Source organism: Rousettus aegyptiacus, unplaced genomic scaffold (assembly GCF_014176215.1).
Source record: "Rousettus aegyptiacus isolate mRouAeg1 unplaced genomic scaffold, mRouAeg1.p scaffold_m13_p_11, whole genome shotgun sequence".
Lineage (NCBI taxonomy): Eukaryota > Metazoa > Chordata > Mammalia > Chiroptera > Pteropodidae > Rousettus > Rousettus aegyptiacus.
In genome coordinates, this window is record NW_023416286.1 from 203,872 (window position 1) to 226,605 (window position 22,734).

Consider the following 22,734-nt stretch of genomic DNA (forward strand, 5'->3'; position numbering starts at 1 on the left):
CCCTCGTGCCCTGGGGGTGCGAGGCGGTGCGGCCAGGAACGCCTGGCTATGCGGAGCTCCTTTGAAGTGAACACGCGACCCGCAGTCCCACTCCCAGGGCGCGCCCAGGAGAAACGGAGACACGCGTCACCAAGGGCTGTGCGCAGATGTTCACAGTCACCCAGAGTGGAGACGGTTGACGTCCCTCGGGTAGGCAGTGGGTGAATAACGTGCCCGCCTGTCCTCTGGGATGCTCTGGCAGCGTAAGGGACGGAGCGCTGACAGGTGCTCCCGCGTGGAGGAGCCTGGGCGAGACCGTGCTGACCGAGAGAGGCAAACGCAAACTGTCACATGTCATAGGACTCCCTTCGCATGCAGTGTCTAGAGGAGGCACGTTCAGACAGAAAGGGCCGAGTCGCCCAGGGCTGGAGGTGACAAGTGTCACAAGTTTTCCTTTTAGGGTGACAGAAATGGCTTAGAGCAAGGTCCCACAGCTGTGTGGGTCTAGAAGTACCCAGTGAGTCAGACACTGAAAACAAGTAGATTTTATGATGTGTGAATTAAGCTTAACAAAACAATACCAAAAAGTGAAGTGAGGAAGAAAAGGACATTATCTGTGGAGTGTCCTGACTGCCACTCCGAAGAGCTCACACCTCTCAGGCTGGCGTGCTTACTTCTCTTTAGGATTAAAATTATGCAGAACATTGGAGTCACGTTTATTAAGACCGGCCAGTATTCCGATGCCATCAACTCCTTTGAGCACGTCATGAGCGTGGCGCCAAGCCTGAAGGCCGGCTTCAACCTCATCCTCAGTTACTTTGCCATTGGAGATCGGGAAAAAATGAAGAAGGCATTCCAGAAATTGATTGCTGTTCCACTAGAAATTGATGAGGACGATAAGTATATTTCGCCAAGCGTGAGTATGAGGAAGCTGCGTGTAGCCAGCTCTGTTAGCGTGCCGTTCCGCCCCCAGAGACCAAAGGGCTGCAGGGGTGGCAGGTTTCTCCACCCTGCATTAATGTGCTAAGTAACTAAGTTTAATTAATGTATTTTATTGTTTCATTTGTTATGTAAATTAGGTTTAGAATGGGACTCTGCTGAAATAGGCTAGAGATCATGGTTAAAACGGACTGTACAATTTTAGTAAAATCTTGACCAAGGAGCCCCAAGCTTGCTTCCCTCTTACTGCATCGAGAATGAAAAGAAGTGATTCCTCACGCTCATTCACGGAGTGCAGCATGACACAAGTCCCAGCTTTGGAGACCCGGGGAAGTGTTATGTCATGTGAACTGGAAAATGCAGATATACGCTCATATGTGAACAGAAGCCGGCAGGGAGTACACCAAAGCAGGAACAGTGGTTTCTGGGCAATGGGGTTTTTTTTTAAATGCTTTTATAATACTTCTCGGATTTTTACACATAAATTATTGGTATATTGCCATATTATTTTATATTAAGTCAAACCATATGAAATTGCCTATATTTATAGCTCAAAATGGTATAATAATGTCAGTTTCTTAAGTTGAACTTACGGATTTTTAAAATTTTAAAATTAAACTTAATTTTGAGGTCATCGTAAATCAACAGGTTTTCTTAGCAGATTATAAGGGCTTGCAGCTCAGTGATGGCTCCACCACTCAGTACTTTTCTCCTCGTTCCTCAGTCCCTTCGTATGTAGAACAGGACTAATTATAGTAACCTGCATTATGGAGCTGTGAGGATTAAATGAGGTAATGCCCGGGAAATGCTTAGAACAGCACCTGGAATGTAGTAAGTGCTGGGCGAACGTTAGCTATTATATATTACTTCCGTACTGAGAAAAATATGAAAAAGCCATCTGTGTTTTCCATAGGGAGTAGAGAGATGACTCACACTAGGCGATTGGTGGTCACCGAAGCATTTACATTTGAGCTTAGAACTCACGATGCCACTCCGCTCCCGTGCTCTCGGCCCTGTGCTTTCCCGCCTGGCCTTTATCATCTGCTCAGAATCTGTAGAGTTCACTGGAGAGTGTGATCGGTGATCAGAAATAAGAATAAAAGTTCTACTTTGCATAATAGAAAACAGTGTAAAGAGATTACTCTTTAGTTTATACAACTAGTTAGTGGTAAGGTTGATCAGAAATCTAAGTTCTTAGTGTTTGCTTCTGAATTATTCATTTTTTTCCAATTTTATTTTCCCAGGATGATCCACATACTAATTTAGTGATTGAAGCTATAAAAAATGATCATCTAAGGCAAATGGAACGTGAAAGGTAATATTTTAGGCACTTAATAATTAAAACTTAATAATGGAGGTTAGATTTTTATAAGACCGTTGAACATGCATTCTGGCTACTTCTTTCAGATCTTGTTATGTGCGGGATATTTCTTGACTAGTCCTGTTGCTTCATCGTTTCTGTGCTTTACTGGATTCTCTTTTTTCCTTCAAAATAGTCTCTGTCCTCACGTTGGCCGCAGTTATTCATAGCTCAGTTACTCTCACTGTTTCTTCGCAATCCACTTCCCCCTGCATTTGGTGCAATATTGCAATTTTGTTTAATTACTTTTATTTTAAAAGCTTTCTTCATGTATTTTTGTGCAGCTTCCCAATTAAACTTCAACTCCCAAAGACAAAATTCCATTTATTTCATTTCTTCCTTCATCCAGTATGGCACCTAGTCTCTGCCAAGTACGTTTTGAAAGTTCTAATGGAATTGAATATGCAGTCGTGCGTCAGGGGTGTATCACATGATGGAGGGCCATTGATATTTTTTTAATTGTAGTAAAATACATGTAACAGAATTTACCGTCTTAAGTGCCTCCTCCTTCATGGTCGGCAGCACTAAGCGCGTGCACAGCGGTTTGTCACCACCCGCAGAACTCTTTCCGTCCTCCCAAACTGCCACTTTGTGCCCACTGAGTGGCCCTCGTGTCCCCTCGCCCGGCCCCTGGCACCCACTGCCCTCCCGTCTGTCTCTGTGAACCTGGCTCTTCTAGGGACCTCATGGAAGCGGAGTCGCAGTGTTTGTCCTCGTGTGACTGGCTTGTTGCATTTAGCACGATGTCCTCAGGCTTATCCCTGTTGTCGGATAACAGGAGCCCCTTCTGAAGGCTCAGTAATATTCCACTGAGCATGTGGAGGGCCCTTCATGTTTAGGAATTAGTTTAACATTGAAAATAAAACAGAGCCTTGTACTTCTGAGAGGACAGAGTAGATGTTCTTTTCACTGTTCTTTCTACTAAGTGCCAATTAAAAACCTTGGAAATTATGTATAAAATAAATCTAAGAAGAGAGGTGGAGAGAAGAAGGCAGACCAGCGGGGGACCTCAGGGCCGAGGACAACGGGGCAGTGAGTGAGTGCCCGCTTGTTCCCAGACTTGGCCCTGATGAAGCTGGCAGTCGGAACATGGCGGGCACAGGCAACGAACACACAAAAGGCCTGTTCTCTGCAGCCGAAGGACTGGGAAGGGCAGGCCAGCAAGACAGAGAATCTTTAGACAGGTGCCATGGAAACTGGCCCCGCCTGCCCCCATGTGTGCCAGCAAAAGCCAGTGGGAGCCCACACTTCCATCCTCGCAAGGCTGTGAGGAGACACTGAGCACCCAGGAGGCCCCCCAAGGCGGGGATAGGACTTTCGTCCCAAAGGCCCTGTGTAGCGTCAGTGGACAGCACACAGGGAACCCGGAGTTGCACCCCACCCAGCAGTACCGAGCCACTGCTCCCCCTCTTTCCTGGGGTGGCCTCAGGAGAGATAGTGGAGTCTTAGAAATTTCAGCATCACCTGGTGGTAACAAGGCCCCCCACCATGGTGTCAAGAGGGGCCATGGCAGAGGCAGGAGCTCTGACCCCACCCAGCAGAAACAAGGACCCCTCCAACCCTGGGTGTCAGAGGAACCCCATAGGGAGAGACTGGACTTTCTCATCTAGCAATAATGAGGTGGTGTCTCTCCTTCCCCTGCCAGAGTGATAGCCAGGAAGCCAGCCAATCACGGAGACTGAAATAAAACTAAGAGTCTCATGAGTCAGAAATGTCAAAATTTTGATCAGAAGTCGCTCATCAGACCAAGACCCGGGAAGAGTTCAAACTGAATGAAAAAGGATGATCAATAGATGCCAACATTGAGATGACAGAGATTTTATAATTATCTCACAAATTTTAAAGCAACTGTAATAAAAAGGCTTCAACAAGTGTTGACGAACATCCTTAAAACAAATTACAAAATAGAAAAGAAATAGAAAAGAAGGCGTCTCAGCAAAGAAATAAAAGATATACAGAAGAGCCAGGCAGAGATTTTAGAACTGAAAAGTACAAGAACTGAAATCAGAGGCTCAGTCGAGGGGCTCGACAGAAGAATGAAGGGGAAAGAGGAAAGATTCAGTGAGCTGGGAGGTAGAAAATGGAAATCACCCAATCTGACCAATAAACTAAAAAGCAAATGTGAACAGAGCCACAGGGACTTCTGGGACTTTAACAGAAGATCCGACATTTGTGTCATCAGTGTTTGGGAAGGAGAGGGGAAAGAGATTGGGGTAAAGAAACAATAGCTGGTAACTCCTCAAAACTGGCAATTAAAATAAACCTATAATACAAGACACTAAGGGAAGCCCAAGGAGGATAAACCCAAAGAAACCCATGTCAAGAAATATCATGATCAAACTCTGAAATTTAAAAACAAAGTGTTGAGACAGAGAAAAACAATGGGAACAGCAATTAGAATGACAGCGGGAAGGTTTTAAAGCCGTAACCTAAGCTCCCAGCTCAAGAACTTAGAAAAAGAAGAGCAAAAGCAACCCAAAGGAAGCAGAGGGAAAGAAACAGTAAAGAATAGAAATCGCCAACGTCAAAGAAAGAAACAGTAGAGGACGTAAGTGAAATACTTCTAAGAAAACTGATAACAAAGAGAACACAAGTTACCAACACCAGGAACCAAACGGAGGCTCCCACCCCCCACCGACGCGGCAGCATGGGAAGAGGAATGAGCACCACGCACCCCCCACACGCAGGGGTGACGCTTAGACCAGGGAAGCACCGCGCACACCCCCCACACGCAGGGGTGACGCTTAGACCAGGGAAGCACCGCGCACACCCCCCACACGCAGGGGTGACGCTTAGACCAGGGAAGCACCGCGCACACCCCCCACATGCAGGGGTGACGCTTAGACCAGAGAAGCCACTTTCTTTAAAACACAAGTTACCGCAACTTGCCTGATGCAAAATAGATCATTGGAAGAGCCCTATCAATATTAGGGAAATTGGATTATAATTATAAAGCTATGAAAAAAGTAATCTCTAGGCCCATATGGTTTTATTAGAGAATTCTAGCAAATGTTGAAAGCATTAACTTCATTTCTGTACAGTCTCTTGCAGAAAATTGTTCATTGTATGAAGCTAGTATTATGCTGTTACCAAAATAAGACAAAGACAGTACCAAAATAATAAAGAGGTCTAAAGATCAATACCTTATGAATATAGCTGCAAAATTGTTTAGAAAAGACTAGCAAACCAAAGCACTATCAGAATATAAAGAGAGTCGGGCACCAGGACCAAGTGGGTTTGTCCTGGGGACGAGATCAGTTCACCATCTAAATGAATCAGTATAATGCAGGATGTTGATGGAACGAAGGACAGCAACAACATGATCGTTCGGTATAAACCAAAAAGTACTTTTTCCTGCAGAATTCAGTGCGCTCATGATAAACAAACCAAAAAAACCTGAGCAAGGTGGGAGTAGAAAGGAAGAGCCTCCATCTGGTCAAGGGCCTTATGGGCCTTGTTGGCGTCACACTCCGTGATGACAGACCACGTGGTTTCCTTTTAGATCAGGAACAAGGCGAGGGTGCCTGCTGTCACCATTCTAGTCTGCGTGTCCCGGAGGATCTCGCCGTGGAAGGCAGGCAAGAAAAGGGAGTAAGAGGCATCCACCTTGGAAAGGAGGGAGCAAAACTACCTCTGTTTACAGATCACACGATCCTGAATATAGACTGTCCCACGTAAAATATTAGAATCCACTGAAAAACGATTTTAGCAAGGTTGCCTTTTTAAAACGTCAAATACAAGAGTCAATAGTATACGATAGAAATATACTATACCAATGCACTATACAAGAATGAAATGAACAATTACAATAGTATAAAAAACCATTAGGAATAAATTTAATAAGCGAAAGGCAAAACTCATACTCTGAAAACAATAAAACATTTTGAAAGAACTGCCAAGTAGGGGGCAGGCACCACGTGTCTGTGGGCAGACACCTACCATCGTTAGGGGGGCAGTGCCCCTCGTCACGCTGCAGGGTCGGCGCCGCTCCACCGAAACCCCAGCAGTGTTCCAGGGAGGCGACAGGCCAATCCTAAAATTCACATGGAATCACAAGGGATTCAGGATAGACATTTGAAAAAGAAGACAAAGCTGGAGGCCTCAAGCTGCGAAGCTTACAGCAGCCAAGACAGCAAGGTCATGCTTTGCGCTGGCAGCATGAAGATCCACCTGAAATCGTTGGGATGGACTCGAGAGTCCGGAAATAAACCTAAATTTGTAGTCAGTAGAGGAGCCAGGACACTTCAGTGGGGAAAGCTGTCTTTGCAACAGGCGGTGCTGGACAGTGGATGTCCCCATGCAAAAGGGTGAGGTCGGACCCCATGGCACACACGGGGTCTCTTCTAAGTGCGCCATAGACTCAAATGTAAGTTCTAGGACCATAAACTTCTTAGGAAAAAATAGAAGTGGCTGTTACTGGCCTTGGGTTAGGCAGTGGCCTCTTAGATGTGACACCAAAAGCACACGAAAAGAGGAAAAGATAGATAAATTGGACTTCATCAAAGTTAAAAACTTTCGTTCCTTAAAGGACAGCATCAAGAAAGTGAAGAGACATTGCACAGAATGGGAGAAAATCTTTGCAAACCGCATACCCAAGAGAGGACTGGTTTCTACAATACATGAAACTCTCTTCCAACTCAATAATGAAAGGGCCGGTACCCGAGTGCAAATGTACGAAGGATCTGAGCAGGCATCTCGGCGACATGCAGACGAGGGCGCGTCTGCCGCCCCGAGGGAAGCGGCCGCAGGAGCAGCGCCCCGCGAGGGCTCAGAGCACCGGGGTCGGGGCTGGCGCTGGATGCAGAGGGGAGACGGTCCGCAGTTGCTCTGAAGGGTAAACGCAGAGTCGCCGTATAACCAGCGACTTCTCCCCGAGGCATGTGGCCACGGCAGCTTCCTGCAGCGCCCGTGGCCAGACCCCGCACGGTCTCCAGCGGCAGCGAGCGGGCCGTGATGAGCCGTGGTGTGCGCAGCGGGGCCTGGTTCCGCCGGCGGGGGTGCAGGGCCTGGTGCCGGCTGCAGGGCGCGCCGACCGGGCGGATGCCGCAGGGGAGAAGCCCGGCACACAAGCCCGTGGGTTGTGTGGTGCCATCTGTGTGGGAGGTGAGACTGTTGTGGCGCATTCAAATCTAAGACCCACGGAGCCAATTGAGATGAATCGTGAGCCTTTGTTAGCCGCCGGCACCTGACTCTCCCCACTAGAGAGTCGGCCCCGAGCTTCCGGAGGAGGCAGCTTATAAAGCCCGACACTGCGTCCTGGTGGCCTTGATCAAGCAAGCAGATTGCAAAAAGCAGAAGATGGCTGTTAGCTTTTAGCACAAAGATATGCTGTTTCAGGGGGACTCCTAAACTTGTAGCAAACGGGGCTGGTAGACAGTTTTGTTATCTGCACCCTGGGGGCACTGTCGTTTTCTTCTTGGGAGCTGGCGCCTGAAGATACCACTCCCTGTCTTGTCCCTGGGACTAGCTTACTGGAGAATCTTTCACTTTTACAAGACGGGGCGGCCTGCTAGGGACAGGCGGCGCTCAGTGTCCCCGCCTCCCACGCACGGTCTCGCGTGAGGCCGTCTCGCCCTCCGCAGGCTCTGCGACGCGAGCCGAGGGCTGCCCTCTCTCGGGGGCTCCCCGGTCCCCAGCGGGTCAGCAGGCGCCGGGAGCCCGGAGGACAGCCGCCCGCCCGGAAGGCAGGCGCGGCGCGCAGCCCGGCTCAGAAATGGGTTTGCCGCGTCGCTGGCCGCCGCGCAGGAGGCTTTCGTGTCATGTTAGCTTCGCACTGACATTCTCAGGAAAAACACCTCTCTCTGCCCCGTTTCTCAGTAAACTTTTCCGCTTGTTTGGTGTAGGAAAGCCATGGCAGAGAAGTACATCATGACGGCCGCGAAGCTCATCGCCCCTGCCATCGAGACGTCCTTCGCCGTGGGCTATGACTGGTGAGCAGCGCGGTGGACCCGGCGCGTGTCCTCCTTCCGTAGTTTTGCTCGCGTGGGTTTAAAACTGCATCGGAAGAGGGACAGTTGCGCATATCGATTCCTACTTATCAAGCAAGTAGTAGCGTATGGCGAGATTAACATGGGCCAGTGAAATGCTTAATGTTTTAAAACGTGATTACCAGGCCGCTCTGCTATGATTTTCTGACCGCTCTGGTCGTGCCGTGCAGAGCTGAGGGGAGGGGCTCCCGCCGCCCGCGGGCCCCTGGTCGCTCCCCGCGCAGACGGCAGCCTGCGGCGCCTCCACTTCGCGCTGCCTCCCTCCTCCTCCTCCTTTCTACCTCAAGCGTGTCTCCGCTCTGCACTTTCTATCCTGAGTGAGAGCCCCGCACTCGAAGACGCTACCGTCCCCTGACGGAGCGGGCCTCCTAGGTGGGAGTAGAGAGCTGTATCCGACCCGGAGAAACCTTTGCTCGTTCGTCGAATCCGTTTCTTTCGTTGCCCAGGACAGGAGTCTCCTGTGTAGCATCCTGCTCTCTGCTTGGATTCTCCTGGCGTTCAGTCCCTTTGCTTTATTTCGGGACATCTTTAAGGGTTGGAACATTCATCTTTATACTGATCCGAAATTTGCCCCTCATGAAACTCTCTTGTATGGTCTTTCTAGAAAACAGGGAGTCTGTGACCTCTTCTACATGGTACCTTACCAGAATTTTAAGAACTCAAGATACAGGTGCATGGTTAGAAAATCAAATACAGAAGAATTACGGGCCTAGTTTCCTTCCTTCCTTCCTTCCTTCCTTCCTTCCTTCCTTCCTTCCTTCCTTCCTTCCTTCTTTCCTCCCTTCCCTCCCTCCCTCCCTCCCTCCCTCCCTCCCTCCCTCTCTCCCTCCCTCCCTCCCTAATACATGATTTGCAAATGTATTCTCTTATTCTGTAGGTTGTCTTTTCATTTTGTCCATTGTTTCTTTCCCTGTGCAGAAGCTTTTTAGTTTCATATAGTCCCACTTGTTTAGCTTTTATTTTGCTCCTTATGCTTTAGGTGTCACAGCCAAAAAATTGCTGCCAAGACCAATGTCAAGAATCTCGTTTTTTGTTTTTTCCTAGGACTCTTATGGTTTTCATGTCTGATTGTGAGTTCTCTCTCTTCTCTTCTTATATAATCTAGCTAAATATTTGTTTATTTTGTCTTTTCATAAAACAGCTCTTAGTTTTGTTGATATTTTCAGTTGCTTTCCTAGTCTTAGTTTTATTTATTTCTGCTCTGGTCTTTGTTGTTTTTTTTTTCTGTTGTTCTTTTTTTCTGCTTACTTTGAGCTTAGTATTTTTTTCCTTTTTTTTAGTTCCTTGAGATTTAAATTTAGGTTATTTTCTTATGTTCTTTCATTAATGTAGGTATTTATTACTATAAAAGTCCCTCTTGGAACTGCTTTTGCTGCATCTCATAAGTTTTGCTATGTTTTGTTTTTGTTTTATTTGTTCAAGATTTTTTAAAATTTCCCTGTTGATTTCCTCTTTACTCATTGGTCGTTCAGGGGAGTGATTTTTAGTTTCTACATATTTGTGAGTTTTTCAGTTTTCCTCTTGTTACTGGTTTATAGTCTCATACCACTGTGGTCAGAAAAGCTACTTGGCATGATTCCAGTCTCCTTACATCTGCTGAGGTTTGTTCGGCGACCCAACACGTGATCTGCCCTGGAGAATGTGTGCGCATGCTTGAGAATGTGTATTCTCCGGGCAAAATGCTCTGTATGCGTCTGTTAGGTCGGTTTGGTCTAAGGTTTGGTTTTCTGTTTCTACAATCAATTTATTGTTGAGAGCGCAGTGTTGAAACCCCCTGCGACTGTTGTATCGTCCATTTCTCCCTTCGGATTTGCTCACTCTACTCGGGTGCTGTGTTACTGACAACACGTGTATTGTGATTGCTAAGTCTTCCTGATGAGTAGAACTTTCCTTGTTCTATAATGACCTTCTTTGTTTTTTGTTGCTCTTTTTGAGTTAACGTCTATTTTGCCTGATTTAAGTACAGCTACCTTAGTTCTCTTGGTTTTTCCGTTTACATGCAATATCTTTTTCTATTCTTTCACTTTGAGCCTCTGTGAGTCCTTAAGGCTGAAGTGAATCTCTTATAGGCAGAATATACTTGGGACTTGTTTTTTAGTCCATTCAGGCGCCCTGCTTAATGATTGGAGAATTTAGTCCATTTACAATTAAGTACATTTTTATAGGTCAGGGTACTGATAGGTGATTATTAATCAGTAATTCTCCATAGGCACGCATGCCGTGGCATTGTATTGTGGCTGTTTCGCGGTTCCTTTGTTCCTTCTTCCTCCTTCCTCTTTTGCTGTCTTTCTTTGTGAATTGATGATTTTCCGTAGTGGTATTGTTTGCTTCTCTTCTCTCTGTCTTCTGTGTATCTTTTGTGTAAGTTTTTGCTTACATAAAAATTCTTATAGCAGTCTGTTTTAAGCTAATAATAACTAAACTTTAATTGATACAAAAACTGTACCCTTCCACACCCCCCCATAATTTTGTTTTTGATATCATAGTTTACCTCTTTTTATACTGTGTATCCATTAACGAATTATTGTAGCTATAGTTATTTTTAATACTTTTGTCTTTTACCTTTATACGAGAGTTAAGTGATTGACATACCACCATATTACAATATTAGAGTATTCTGACGTGACTATGTAGTTACCTTTCCCAACATATTTTGTATTTTCATATCAGTAATCGTCAGCACCCTCTCACTCCACCCGGGAGAGCTCCCTTTAGCACCCGCATGAAGCGGGGCTAGTGGCGACGAGTGCCCTCAGTGTGCTGGCGTGTCCACCCTTCATTTCTGAGAGGTGGCCAGCTCGCCCCCGATGCCTCATTTGAAACGGTCTTTTTAGAAAGATGTAACAGCGTATTACCATAGTTCATGTTTTAAAACTGTGTCCATTAAGGAATAAACTCTAATTTTCTCATATTAAAACTCATTTTTAACCCAGATTTTATAGCTTGCTGCTTTCCTAGCTGTCATCATTCAAATTGTCTTTTGTTCCACTTGCATTTTCAAGTTTAACAAATAAACAAAATAACCTTTTTCTGCTTTACATTATAGGTGTGTCGAAGTTGTGAAAGCTTCTCAATATGTAGAGCTTGCAAATGACCTGGAAATAAACAAAGCAATTACATACTTGAGACAAAAGGACTTTAACCAAGTAAGTTTTAAAAAATCAGGTGAAATTTTATGTTAATTGGTAAAAACGATAACTTTGTGAAACTCCTCTCTAGAAAGTTATCTCCGATTATTCTGAAATTGAGTAATATCTGTTTTTACATAATTTCCATTACTATGGTATTACTTTGGTTGAATTCTGACTTGTTTGGCCTGTTTCTTTAAAAATGTAAATGCTTTCCGTGTTCATCCTGGTTAGTTGCTAAATCACTACACGGTCTTCTCTGCAGAGGCCAGCTTCCTCCTGGATGTTTCTAGGCTATTCCCCAAAGCGCTAGGGTTTTCACAGTCGGGTACTGCGTGCAGAAGGAAGGCCGGGGGCCGCTCGGCAGCCTCGGCTCCCGCCCACCGTTTTCCCCTGGGTGGCTTTGCTCTTGCCTGTTTGATCCACTTGGTTTGCTTATTGAAGGTCCCCTGAAGACCAGTCACAGTTTCAGAGCCCTCTAGCTCTCTCACTGCTGCCTTGGGTGGAGGTGGGACAGGTGAGACACGGTCAGGACAACTGTGAAGGAACAGGCAGCGCTGAAAGGGGGGGCAGCAGACAAAAGGGGGCAAGCAGGACGAAACTCGGTATCTGGTTTGTGCGGGCAGCTAGAAGCCTCCGCTCCTCCAAGATGAGACCGAGAGCCAGGGCCAGGGAAAGCCACGGTCCCTCGCCCACGCCCTGCCCCGGCCTGCATTTCCCGCCTTCGCCCTGCCAAGGGCCTTCCGCTGGTCTCGGAGACCGTAGAGAGGACTGGCGCCCTCCCAGAGGAGGCAGGGGATCGCCCAGCGTTGGTGTCACGGTCACGTGACAGACGCGGTGCACGCCGTGGCTGCTTCCACCGTGCGCACGGCTCCGTGTGCTTAGAGTCGCGCTGGCACCTGCGAAGGGCTTTGCAGAGGACCTTCGTGTCTGTCCTGCCATTCGGTCGTCACACGCGCCGTCGTGAAATGCCGCCGGGTAGCTCTCTGGTGCTGCTGTCATGCTTTTCTGGGGGGGGGGGGGGCGAAGTGAGACAACTGGGTCTTTGTCATCCTGCGTTTGTCACCTGTGGACAAAACCTAATCAGTGTTTACGCGTGAGAAGCGCTGCTACAGGTGGGGAAACAGGGCAAGCCACGTCTGCCAGCTCTCCCCCGATGCTTTATTTTTAAACGGTCTTTTTAGAAAGATGTGACAGCGTGTTACCATAGTTCATGTTTTAAAACTGTCCATGAAGGAATAAACTCTAATTTTCTCATATTAAAACTCATTTTTAACCCAAATTTTTTGCTTGCTGCTTTCCTAGCTGTCATCTTTCAAATTGTCTTTTGTTCCACTTGCATTTTCAAGTTTAATAACAATGAATTTACCTAAGTTTTAAAATGTAATTTCTGCTTTCTTTTTAGCATCGCTGCTTTTACTTTGTTTCTTTTGTTTGTATATTATAAGTGTGATGAGGTGAGTGTAACACAATCTTAGTGTGAAAGGAACACGATTAGGGTAAAAAGGGTTGGGCTGACGTAATTCACTATGATCATTTGATGAAGACTATTTACAATTCAAAGTAAAAGAGAAAATGTATGTCTTCTTGCATAAGGACATGATTCTGAAGGTAACTCTTGATACTTTTTAGAGAAAAGAGGCCAAATCTCAGAGCAGGGTTCTGTGCAATGACCGCGTGGTTGTGCAGTTGCCCTCGTAGTAGAGAAGGAAGGCGGCCAAAGAGCCGAGGCGGGTGGAGGCGGGTGGAGCGGAGCACGCGAGGAGAGCGCTGGAGGCCAGTGGCAGTTTGGAGACAGACTCACAGGCATCCCGAGGCAGCAGCGAGGAAAGAAACACAAAACAAACACGTATCCAGTTTCCTGTTTTTGAAAACAACAACAACAACCCAGGCCAACAGTGTTTGTTTTGATTATTTGTTTTGCCATTTACAACTAAATTTAATTTTATTAAGTGGACTATTATCAGTTTTATTTATAAATCAAACAAATATTGGAGATGCATTCATTGACCTTGCAAAGAACAATTATAAAAACAACCTGTTTCAAAGCCAGCAATACCTGAGAATGTTCCTATTATTAGAATAGTTATATAGCCTTTGTAGAATAGTTTATAGTTTGGAAAATAAATTAGAAATATGTTTTTATTTAGTCAGATGTTTTCAAATGAATATTTTTAAGTTCAGAATACTTTTGGTATTTCTTTTAGGTAATATCTTGGATTGCATTGCTTTTATGTATTGTTTGAATTTATAGTGACCATTTTGGGGAGAATTATTCAGTCTTAAATGTAGTCTTAACATACTGTTACTAATAAGCCACGAATTAGCAAATATCAGAATTTTAAGTTCCAACACATTCCTTCACTCTAGCGTAAATAGCTGTTTCTGAGAGGACTTCTATAGACCGTTGTAGCCGTCAGCTTTTTAAAATACCATTCTTGTCTGTTAGCTGCTGGGTGGCCATCCTAAACACAGAGCAGCTCTGTTTCCCTCACCGACTTCAGAGGGGCTAGTGGACTCGTGCCTGACACTTTACGTTAGCACCTACATGTGCAACACCATCCAAGAGTACAGGCCGAGGCACCCCACTCCTCACTCCAACTGAAACGCAGCTCTTCCAGGGTGAGCGGGAGGAGAGTGATCGCCTCGGCCGCTCTGTAGAGCACCCTCCCGAGAGTGCAGGTGGGGAGGAGACTCTCAAAAGCGAGGTGTGACGTTGGGGTTCTTCTCTGCCAGAGTTTGCTTTGTGGATTATAAACTGCTGGCCCAGACACTCCCGATGGCTTTCTTTAGTCGAACTGCACGACAGAGCGATTGTAACTCATATCATAACCAGGGTCGGTGGAATCCGGCATTTTAAAGTCTTCCCTTGAAAGAAATTGAGCCCGCGTGTTTAACGCGCATCCTCTGAGGTCAGACATGTGCTCAGCGCAGTCAGTTCGGCCCTTGTCAGTGCTTCCGGGCTTGGCTGACGGCCACTGTCAGAGCCGGACACGTGCCGTCTGGGAGCCGCGGGCACCCCGAGGCCCAGCACCCTTCCCTGTATTGTAGAGGAAGGCAGGGGGAAGGGGCCTGGTGTCCTACTCTGCTCCTTTCTTGCCAGTGACTCCCAGCCTGAGCGCGGACACGTCCTTCGCACAGGCCGCTGCCTGTCCCAGGGGACAGCCTGTTGGCTGGGGACTGTCCAGCCCTCCACTGGTGAGAAACATCTTTGATTTCTCACGGCTTGAAAATGTCATTAGATTTGGATCTACTTCGGATCGTTTTTGTAATTCTCCCACAATTATTCTTCGTCATCACTTCTGGAAACTTCCCAGCCCCTGGCCCTTCCTCGTTCCGGGACGCCAGTGTGTTTACGAGACCCCCGGCCCATGCTCCCATGTGAGTCTCTGTTCTTCCCTGAGAGCGTGTTCTTTGCACCCCCTTCGCTCTGCGTGCTCAGTCGGAACATTCCGGGTCCTTGGTCTTCACACCCTGGGTGCCTTGGTGGCCCTCCAGTGCCTTCAGAAAACGCCCTTCGTGTTTCGTCCGCCCTTTCCGCTGTTCTCAGGGGGAGGATGGCCTTCTACAGGCCAGTCTGAGAGCCAGAAGCAGAAGTTCTAGAATTATTTTTTAAAGAGCAAATCGGATCATGTCTTTCAGGCAAAAGCTCAGGGCCCGACCCGTTCTGCAGGGTGAGCGTGAAGCGGCCCCGGGCCCACAGACCCCACGTGCTCCTCCCGCCAGCGGCCGCCTGCCCTGCAGCCCGTCTGCTCTCCGTTCACTTACTGTATCGTTAGTGTCGTTTTATCCCTTTGACAGATTTATTAATTCTCATCTGTTTTCTTAACATACGGATCCACTTGTCTGCGCCCCGGGCTGGCCTCACCCCCAGGCCCTGAGCACTGTCGTGTCCCGTGGCTGTGACAACCGTCACACACTAACTTCATTTCCAGGCTGTCGAGACCTTAAAAATGTTTGAGAAAAAGGACACTCGAGTGAAAAGTGCAGCTGCGACCAACCTCTCGTTCCTGTATTACTTGGTAAGTTTTATTTTTTTTACAACTAGCAGTGGCTAACGTGGTATTTTTGTGTTGCCGGAGTCCTGCCTGAGGAGCGGCTCCGCAGGGGCCTGGTGCAGGACCTCAGTGGCAGGGCGCGCGGGGGTCCGGGCGGAGGCGGGCGTGGTCCAGCGCTGGGCGCATCAGCTTCCTGCCGCTCCGTGGCGAGTCCCCCGTCGCTGTGCTGGCTGCGTCCTCCCTGAGGGTCACTCGCCTGCATGGTCCTTCTGCAGGTCTGACGTGGGGCCCCCGACTGCCACTGGCACCTGTGGCTGGACCGAGGCCGCATGGCCCAGATGCTGCCCTCGTGTCCGGCGCCCAGCGGAGCTGTCAGCGGGCCTCCCCGTTGTCCTTCACAATGCGCCTCTGGCGGGAGGGCCCAGGCTCTCCCACAGGACAGGGTCCCCGCAAGGCAAGGAGGCCCCGTGTGCGGGCGCCTCTCAGGCTCCTGTGCACATTTAACTTGTTATTTTTTGTGCTAACGAACGTGAGAGTGTGGGCCACTGGGACATCGTCTAAATGCCGGTTGCCGCCTGTGTTCAGGCCCAGGTTACGCGCATCCTCGCCACACGCAGAATGTCCGTGGCCCTCCCGAGCCTCCCATAGGCTCGTCAGCAGGGTCAGAGGCCAGCGCTCCTGTAAGATCTGGGCAGAGCCGGGCTTTCTCAGACGTGGGCCCACTTGACAGAAGACCCAGGACCAAGGCACAGGTCGTCCGCCCCGTGCACCCCGCCCCTGTGCTGAGATAAGGCGAGGGCCATCGTGGGGGGAGGCAGCCAACTCTCACTGTCCTCAGCAGTTCTGAAACCCAGCTCAGCACATGTGGTCAGTGCCCCCAAGTGTGGGAAAAGGGGTTTCCTTGATGGGGGCCACCCCTGATCCCAGGGGGTGGTTCCTAATCCTTTGGTCTTAATGGCTCTTGGCTCTGCCTTCTGAGAGCACTTCATTTTACAAAAAAAAAAAAAAAGAAACAAACAAACCTGTGTTTGCACCTGCTTCTGCCTAGATAAAAATGGGACCCTGAGGCCTTTTTCATTTTGGACTGTGTATCTAATCCAGGCTAGCAACACCTCTGTTTGTGCAGCTCCCCTAAAACTCAGCACAGTTTCCATCAACCTCACCCCCAAAGCCACATCCATAGTGCTCTGCAAGGCGGACCCCTTTCCACTTACATGGACGTGCGAGGCTGCCGTGGACAGAGCCTCAAAGGCACTTGGAAGCTTTCCCGACCTGAGGAAGAAGGTCTGCCCTACTGGGCATGGCCTCGGATCTTGAGATGTGCGAATCTCACGGCCACGCCCTTGACTTGACCCCTACCCTGCAGCCATTTCTCACTAAAAAGCTTTTGCTACCAAGAGAAACTGGAGGCATGAAATGTATTAAATGCCACTGAACAGTACATTTTTAAAGGGTCAGTTTTCCGACATGCGAATCACATCTCAGTGTTTCAGAAGTTCGATCATCAGCAGTCACCGAGCGCTAGGGGAGAAGGGGTTTCGGCTTAGGCCATCACAGTGGTGGAGAGGCTGAGAGGTGAAGGTACAGAAGGGGGTTTGGGTGTCTGAGCAAGGTCACCTGTCAGCAAGCAGGTGGTCAGACGCGTCCAGCAGCCCCCCGCGGGGCCCTTCCCGGAGCAGCGGCCTCCGCGGGTGCACCCCTGGGCCCCGCTGCGTCTGGCTCGCTGTGGTGGGCGGGACATGCTGTCGGGGGGACTGGCCGGTGTGGAGTGGGAGTGAGCGAGCGTAGGCGGGGACCCGGGCCGTCTGCCAGCCAGGCAAGGCCTGCGGAGATGGAGGCTGCTGCCGCATGCCTGATCCCACGTGTCCTAGAGGGTCCCTCCGGCCAGCTCTGGACAGGAGCCACCCAGGGAACGGGACTGCAGGGAAGGTGGCTCCTGGGGCTCGAGAGCCCCGGTTCGCGGGAATGGTGGCCAGGCCCTGAGCCAGCCCTGGGCAGTGGGACGGAGCGCGGACGACCGATCGCTGCGAGTGCATGACCTGGGTGGTGACACAGCCAGCGTGGCCGGGGCCGACGGGCAGTGCCAGAAGCGCGTGGAGCGCGGTGTGCAGGGCATAGTGACACGGGGTGGAACCGCCTGCGCGCGAGCGGTTCGGCCGCTCCACCTGTGAGACCGGGACGTCACCGTAAGACATGGGGCAGTCAAGAGCGCTTGCTTCTGCGCCTTGCAGCATAAACCCGTCAGGACCCTGATGTATGAGATGTTTCTGTTTTTCACATTCGTAATCTCAGAGAGTCTGTGTGTCGCGTCTGTCATCTGAGAACAGAACAAGCATCTGATGAACTCCGGGTAATTGGCGCGTGTTTCGTGCTTCACTCAGGAGAACGACTTCGCGCAGGCCAGCAGCTACGCGGACCTGGCCGTGAACTCGGACAGGTACAACCCGTCGGCGCTCACGAACAAAGGCAACACGGTGTTCGCGGACGGCGACTACGAGAAGGCGGCGGAGTTCTACCGGGAGGCGCTGAGGAACGACTCCTCGTGTACCGAGGCCCTGTACAACATCGGTAAGTGCGGGCCTGACGGGCTGCGAAGCCGACTCCAGGCTGCGCTCGTGGCTCATGGAGTTCACGGTCCCGAAGCGGCGCGCCCCGGGGATCTGCTGCCTCCGGGCCCTTCCGGTCTCTCCCCACCGGCGACACCGGCCGGCCCACTGCCCAGGCTCCCGCGGGTGCTGGCCGTGGCGGGTCGCCTTTTGCCAAACTCATAGGTGGGGGAAAAGTCTCGTTTCTTCCTCTTTAATCATGAGCAATTTCAAACATAAAAATCTACACCCAAAAAATAAATACCCATGTACCCACTACCTGTGTTTAACGCGTTCAAACATTTTGTCGCATTTGCTTCAGATTGTTTTCAGTAGACAAAATGTCCCAAGACCTGAAGGCTCACGCCGCCTCCCTCCCCTGCCTGTCGCAGGCCACCTGAGGCGGCCCCCGAGGTGGCCGTGCTGCAGACACAGCGCCATGCGCGCCACGTCTCAGGCTGTTAGCGCGGCGCTTTCCGGTTCCTCCTCCTGCGCCTGGTTTGCGTTTGCTTTGTCCTCTCTGTCACGTTGTGACTGTGCCTTGTTGTCCGAGGACACTGGCTGTGTCCTCACATTCAGGAGCATGCAGCTGAGTGGAGCTCTGAGGCGTCGGTGAGGCTGAGGGCGGGCACCCTGCACAGGGCCATCTGATCTGGCCACTTGGGGAGTTGCCCACCAGGCAGGTGACCGCTCCTCCCAGGGAAGCCACCAATCTCCTGGCAGCTGGACAAAGGAAGCCCTGGCTGGGCTGGGAGGAGGGGAGGCGGGGGGCGGTGATTGTGGGTGCTGTCGCGGAGGGCCTCCCCGAGGAGGTGCCGTCTGCCCGTGGCGGGAGGCAGGGCGGCGCGGCCATATGAGCGTCCCGGAGGAGGGTGTCACTGGCGGGCGGCGGGGGACGGCGAGGGTCCCCCGCAGAGGCGGCCCGCCTGGGTGGGGGGCGGCCCTCTCTCCACGCCGTACATGCACGTCCTCTTCCTTTGCTTGACTTTTAACTAGGATTTTTTTGTCAAACAGAATTTTTCTATTTTTCATGTAGTCAAATTTGGCTTTTTGAAAATTTGTGGCTTCATTTGTTTATTGCTTTACAAAGCCCTTCTCTACCCCATGGTTTTCTTATATTTTTTGTTTTATAGCTTTGTTTTTTCTATTTAGTTTTGTATTAAATTCCAATTTATTCAGAATAGGAATATGTAAAAATTAGGAATCTACATTGTTTTTTTCATGCATGGTCAATTGTCCTGGCAACATTTACTACTAGTCCCTTAGTCCTCATTGATTTTATTAAAAAAAAAAATTTTTTTTAATTTTGGGGGTGATATTAACAAAATAAGTTTCAAATGTATCATTCAACAGAAAGTCATAGATACATTGCATTCTGTGTTCACCACCCAGAGTTAGATTTCCTTCAGTCACCAAATACTGGACACCCTCCCCCTCTGTCGCCCCCTCCCCTGCCCCTCCCCCCTGCTCCACTAACCCGCTGTCCAGGGCCACGAGTCTCCGCGGCTCCGTTTATTCGTCCTGTTTGTTTGTTGCTTTCAGCTTTACCTCCCACACGTGAGTGCTGCCATGTGGTCCTCAAAGTTATCTGACTCATAGTGCTGAGCATGATCAGCTCAAGATCTGTCCCTCTCATGGGTTTTAAATGTCTGTCCACTAAATTCTATAACTGAGTCAATCTCTGAACTATTTATTCTGTTGTGTTAATCTGTCTTTTCCTCTCCCCTACCACAGTCAGAAATCACAAAAGCTTTATGTTTACAGGGTGCTTTGGCGTCTGCCAAATGTCAGTGGAACATTCCTGCCCCACCTTGCTCTCCTTTTAAGAAATTCTGTTCATCTTTGTTTTCTCTTCTGGATGAATATTTATGTGTATTTAAAGGTTCATTCTGTTACCTTGAGAAAACTGCTTATACTTTTTTTTCCCTTTCTTTCTTTTTCAGGCCTCACCTATAAGAAGCTCAACCGGCTCGACGAGGCTTTGGACTGTTTCCTGAAGCTGCACGCGATCCTGAGGAACAGCGCCCAGGTCCTGCACCAGATCGCCAGCATGTACCTTTCGGGGCGTGGGGCCCGCATCACTCACGCAGCCCCCCGGACAGTCGCTAGACGAGCTCAACCCGCGAGGTAGTGGACGAGGCTAACGTCGGAGGACCTAACCATCAGACCAGTTAATCTGTGGCGAAAGTATTAGCGGGATCCCGTTTCCAAAGATCATTCGCATTGAAAGAGGAATTATTTAAAGGTTAAAAGTATTTATTACTTTTTGGAAGTAATCATTGAAGTACTTGAGTATGACATGTTGAATACACATCAGCCAGTCATTGAACATGAATTAGCGGCTTTAGCGTGTATGAGCTGAGCGTGGCAGAGTGTTTTTGAAGCAGTAGTTGCTAATCAAGAGGGAAATATTGCTCACTGCTGGTTAGCGCTACTGACCGAGTGTGGACAGCTTGCCTGGTTTATCGTAGCTGCCGCCAAGGCTCAGAGTGTCACTGTCCCCGCCTCCGGGGGCGAGTGGTAGTTCGCGGGCCCTCACCCGTGCCTCCTGTGCCCTCGGGCGCCACTCGTGGACCGTCTTTTGTCCGGGACCCTGGGGACTGCGGAAACGCGACACGTTGTTCTGGGGTCAGTTTCTCCTGCAAGTCTTCCTTTCGCTTGCGTGTGTGTTTTCCGCTGCCCTGAGCTGGAAGAGCAGAAGCTGTCAGTGTTTTTAATACTTTGACAGTATTTGAAAAACACTTTAATTTCCCTCCTTATTTTAAAAATAATCTTTGATAGTACTGGGAAGGATTGAAATTATGTAGGTTTTTAAGTAATTATCTTAGTAAAAATGTTGCGTAAATGCGTTTAGACAGAAGGGTATCATGAGGCGTGCCGCTGTTTTTCAGTACCGTCCGCGGGTAGATGGAAGTTTTCTGTAAAGACGTCGCGTTTTGGAGCGGACGGCTTCGTAGCCATCCCTTGCAGCCCCTCGTCCTGCCGGTGTAACTTCTCCGAAGCCGTCAGCGTCGCCGCCTGGCAGTGCCCAGTGTGAGATGAGCGTGGATCCAGAGGAGTAATTGTGATAGTTAAGGGTGTTTGGGCACCTTTCCTTATTTTTTCATTTTTCTTATGACATCACATTTTTCATCATTGAGAATAGAAGACTTTTCCAGTAAAACTATGGATTGGGATGTTTTCGTTTTAGCGAGACATTTACTATAAAAATGCATAGTGAGTATGGGTGTGAACAGTTCTCCGAACGTGTGTGAGGACCTGCTAGCCACACCAGCTATGGACAAAGGACTCCCGTGTGGGGTTCACAAGCTAATTAGGGAAACTCGTAGGGAAATGTGTGGAAGTATTCCCCAAACGTGCTGAGCGTGTTAGGAGAGGTGGGATAATTGAATACAAAGTTCGGGCATTTTTATTGAGGACAGATTTTGGACAGTGCTTTGAACAAAATGGCAAATGGCTAATTCTGCTAGGTACCTGAGAGTTGATCTTAGGTGGTATGGAAGCGAAAGGAAAAGCCCAGCATACGTTCGGGATGACGAGTGTCACTTGTGACGCTCATCAGCACCCCGAGGAAACGCACAGTGACTCGTGTGGAATAGCGCGTTACGCGGGGTAAGGAGCTCAGAACACCCGTGTCGTCCTTAACCGACATTGTCCAAGATATGAGTTAATGGAGGATCCCAGCCAGGCTACCGAGTGGCTAATGCAGCTCATCAGCGTCGTCCCCACCGACTCCAGGGCTCTGTGCAAGCTGGGCGAGCTGTACGACGGGGAGGGCGACAAGTCCCAGGCCTTCCAGCACTACTACGAGGTGGGCGTGCCCTGGCTTCCCTCCGCGCGCGGCCGCGGGCGCTGTGCAGAGGGCGCAGGCCTCTCCACTGATGGGGCTGAGAAATGCTCATTAGCGTTTAAATTAACAATGATTTAAAATAAAGCATCTGTGGAATATAAAGTAAATTCATTAGTTTTTAAAAAAATAAAAAGCACAGATTCATTTTTCTCTTGAAGCATGACTTTTTTATTCTATTGCATTTTTAATTTGACTCAGTTATGCATCTGTATATCAAAAAAATATTTACAGGAGTTGAAAAATGTGTCAAATCTTAAGCTTTCTGAATCTCGTATAGTTTAAAAATCTCGTAAAGTGCTTGTGACAGCTCATACTTTTTTATTAAGAAACTTCACATTGGATAAATTAATTCGTTCAGTAGGTGAAGTGTGCAGGAAGTGAATTATGCGTTGCCATGACGCTGAGCTGCCACGTCCCGTGTTTTCCAGTCATACAGGTATTTCCCTTCCAACATCGGAGTCATCGAGTGGCTTGGAGCCTATTACATCGACACCCAGTTTTGCGAGAAAGCCATCCAGTACTTTGAAAGAGCTGCTCTTATACAGTGAGTAATGGCTGTGACTTTTTGTTTCATGAAACGTCTTCTGTTAGGATTTGATTTTAATCCAGATCGTTAGAATTTGATAGACACATTAAGTTTGCGAGCAAATATTAATGACCATTTATTCAATATTTCTATTTTCTTATATTATCTTCCATTTTACTTGGTCATTATTGTGGCAGATGTTTTTTATGTAAAAGTTTAAAAAACACCTGCTTTAAGGAATTTTTCTTTATGTACTTTATTCACGTCTCAGTGAATAAATATTTATTTCTTTATCAATCAGAAAATGACTATCTCAGTCCTGGACAAAGTTCCATTTCTGAAATAAATTTAAATTTATAATTTATATATTGTATATAAAAAA

The 22,734-nt window shown here is 48.6% G+C and overlaps 1 protein-coding gene across 3 annotated transcripts in view; it reads left to right on the forward strand.

The window, feature by feature from the left end:
* IFT88 (intraflagellar transport 88) overlaps positions 1–22,734 on the forward strand; it is a 57,922-nt gene that overhangs the window by 20,744 nt on the left and 14,444 nt on the right. For all 3 annotated transcript variants that reach the window (XM_016119804.2, XM_016119824.2, XM_036228349.1), the window contains 9 exons: positions 664–895; positions 2,163–2,233; positions 8,122–8,208; positions 11,312–11,411; positions 15,329–15,415; positions 17,773–17,959; positions 19,920–20,028; positions 21,637–21,787; positions 22,255–22,370. In XM_016119804.2, the coding sequence (XP_015975290.1) occupies positions 664–895; positions 2,163–2,233; positions 8,122–8,208; positions 11,312–11,411; positions 15,329–15,415; positions 17,773–17,959; positions 19,920–20,028; positions 21,637–21,787; positions 22,255–22,370 (1,140 nt within the window). The remainder of the gene's footprint in view (positions 1–663; positions 896–2,162; positions 2,234–8,121; positions 8,209–11,311; positions 11,412–15,328; positions 15,416–17,772; positions 17,960–19,919; positions 20,029–21,636; positions 21,788–22,254; positions 22,371–22,734) is intronic.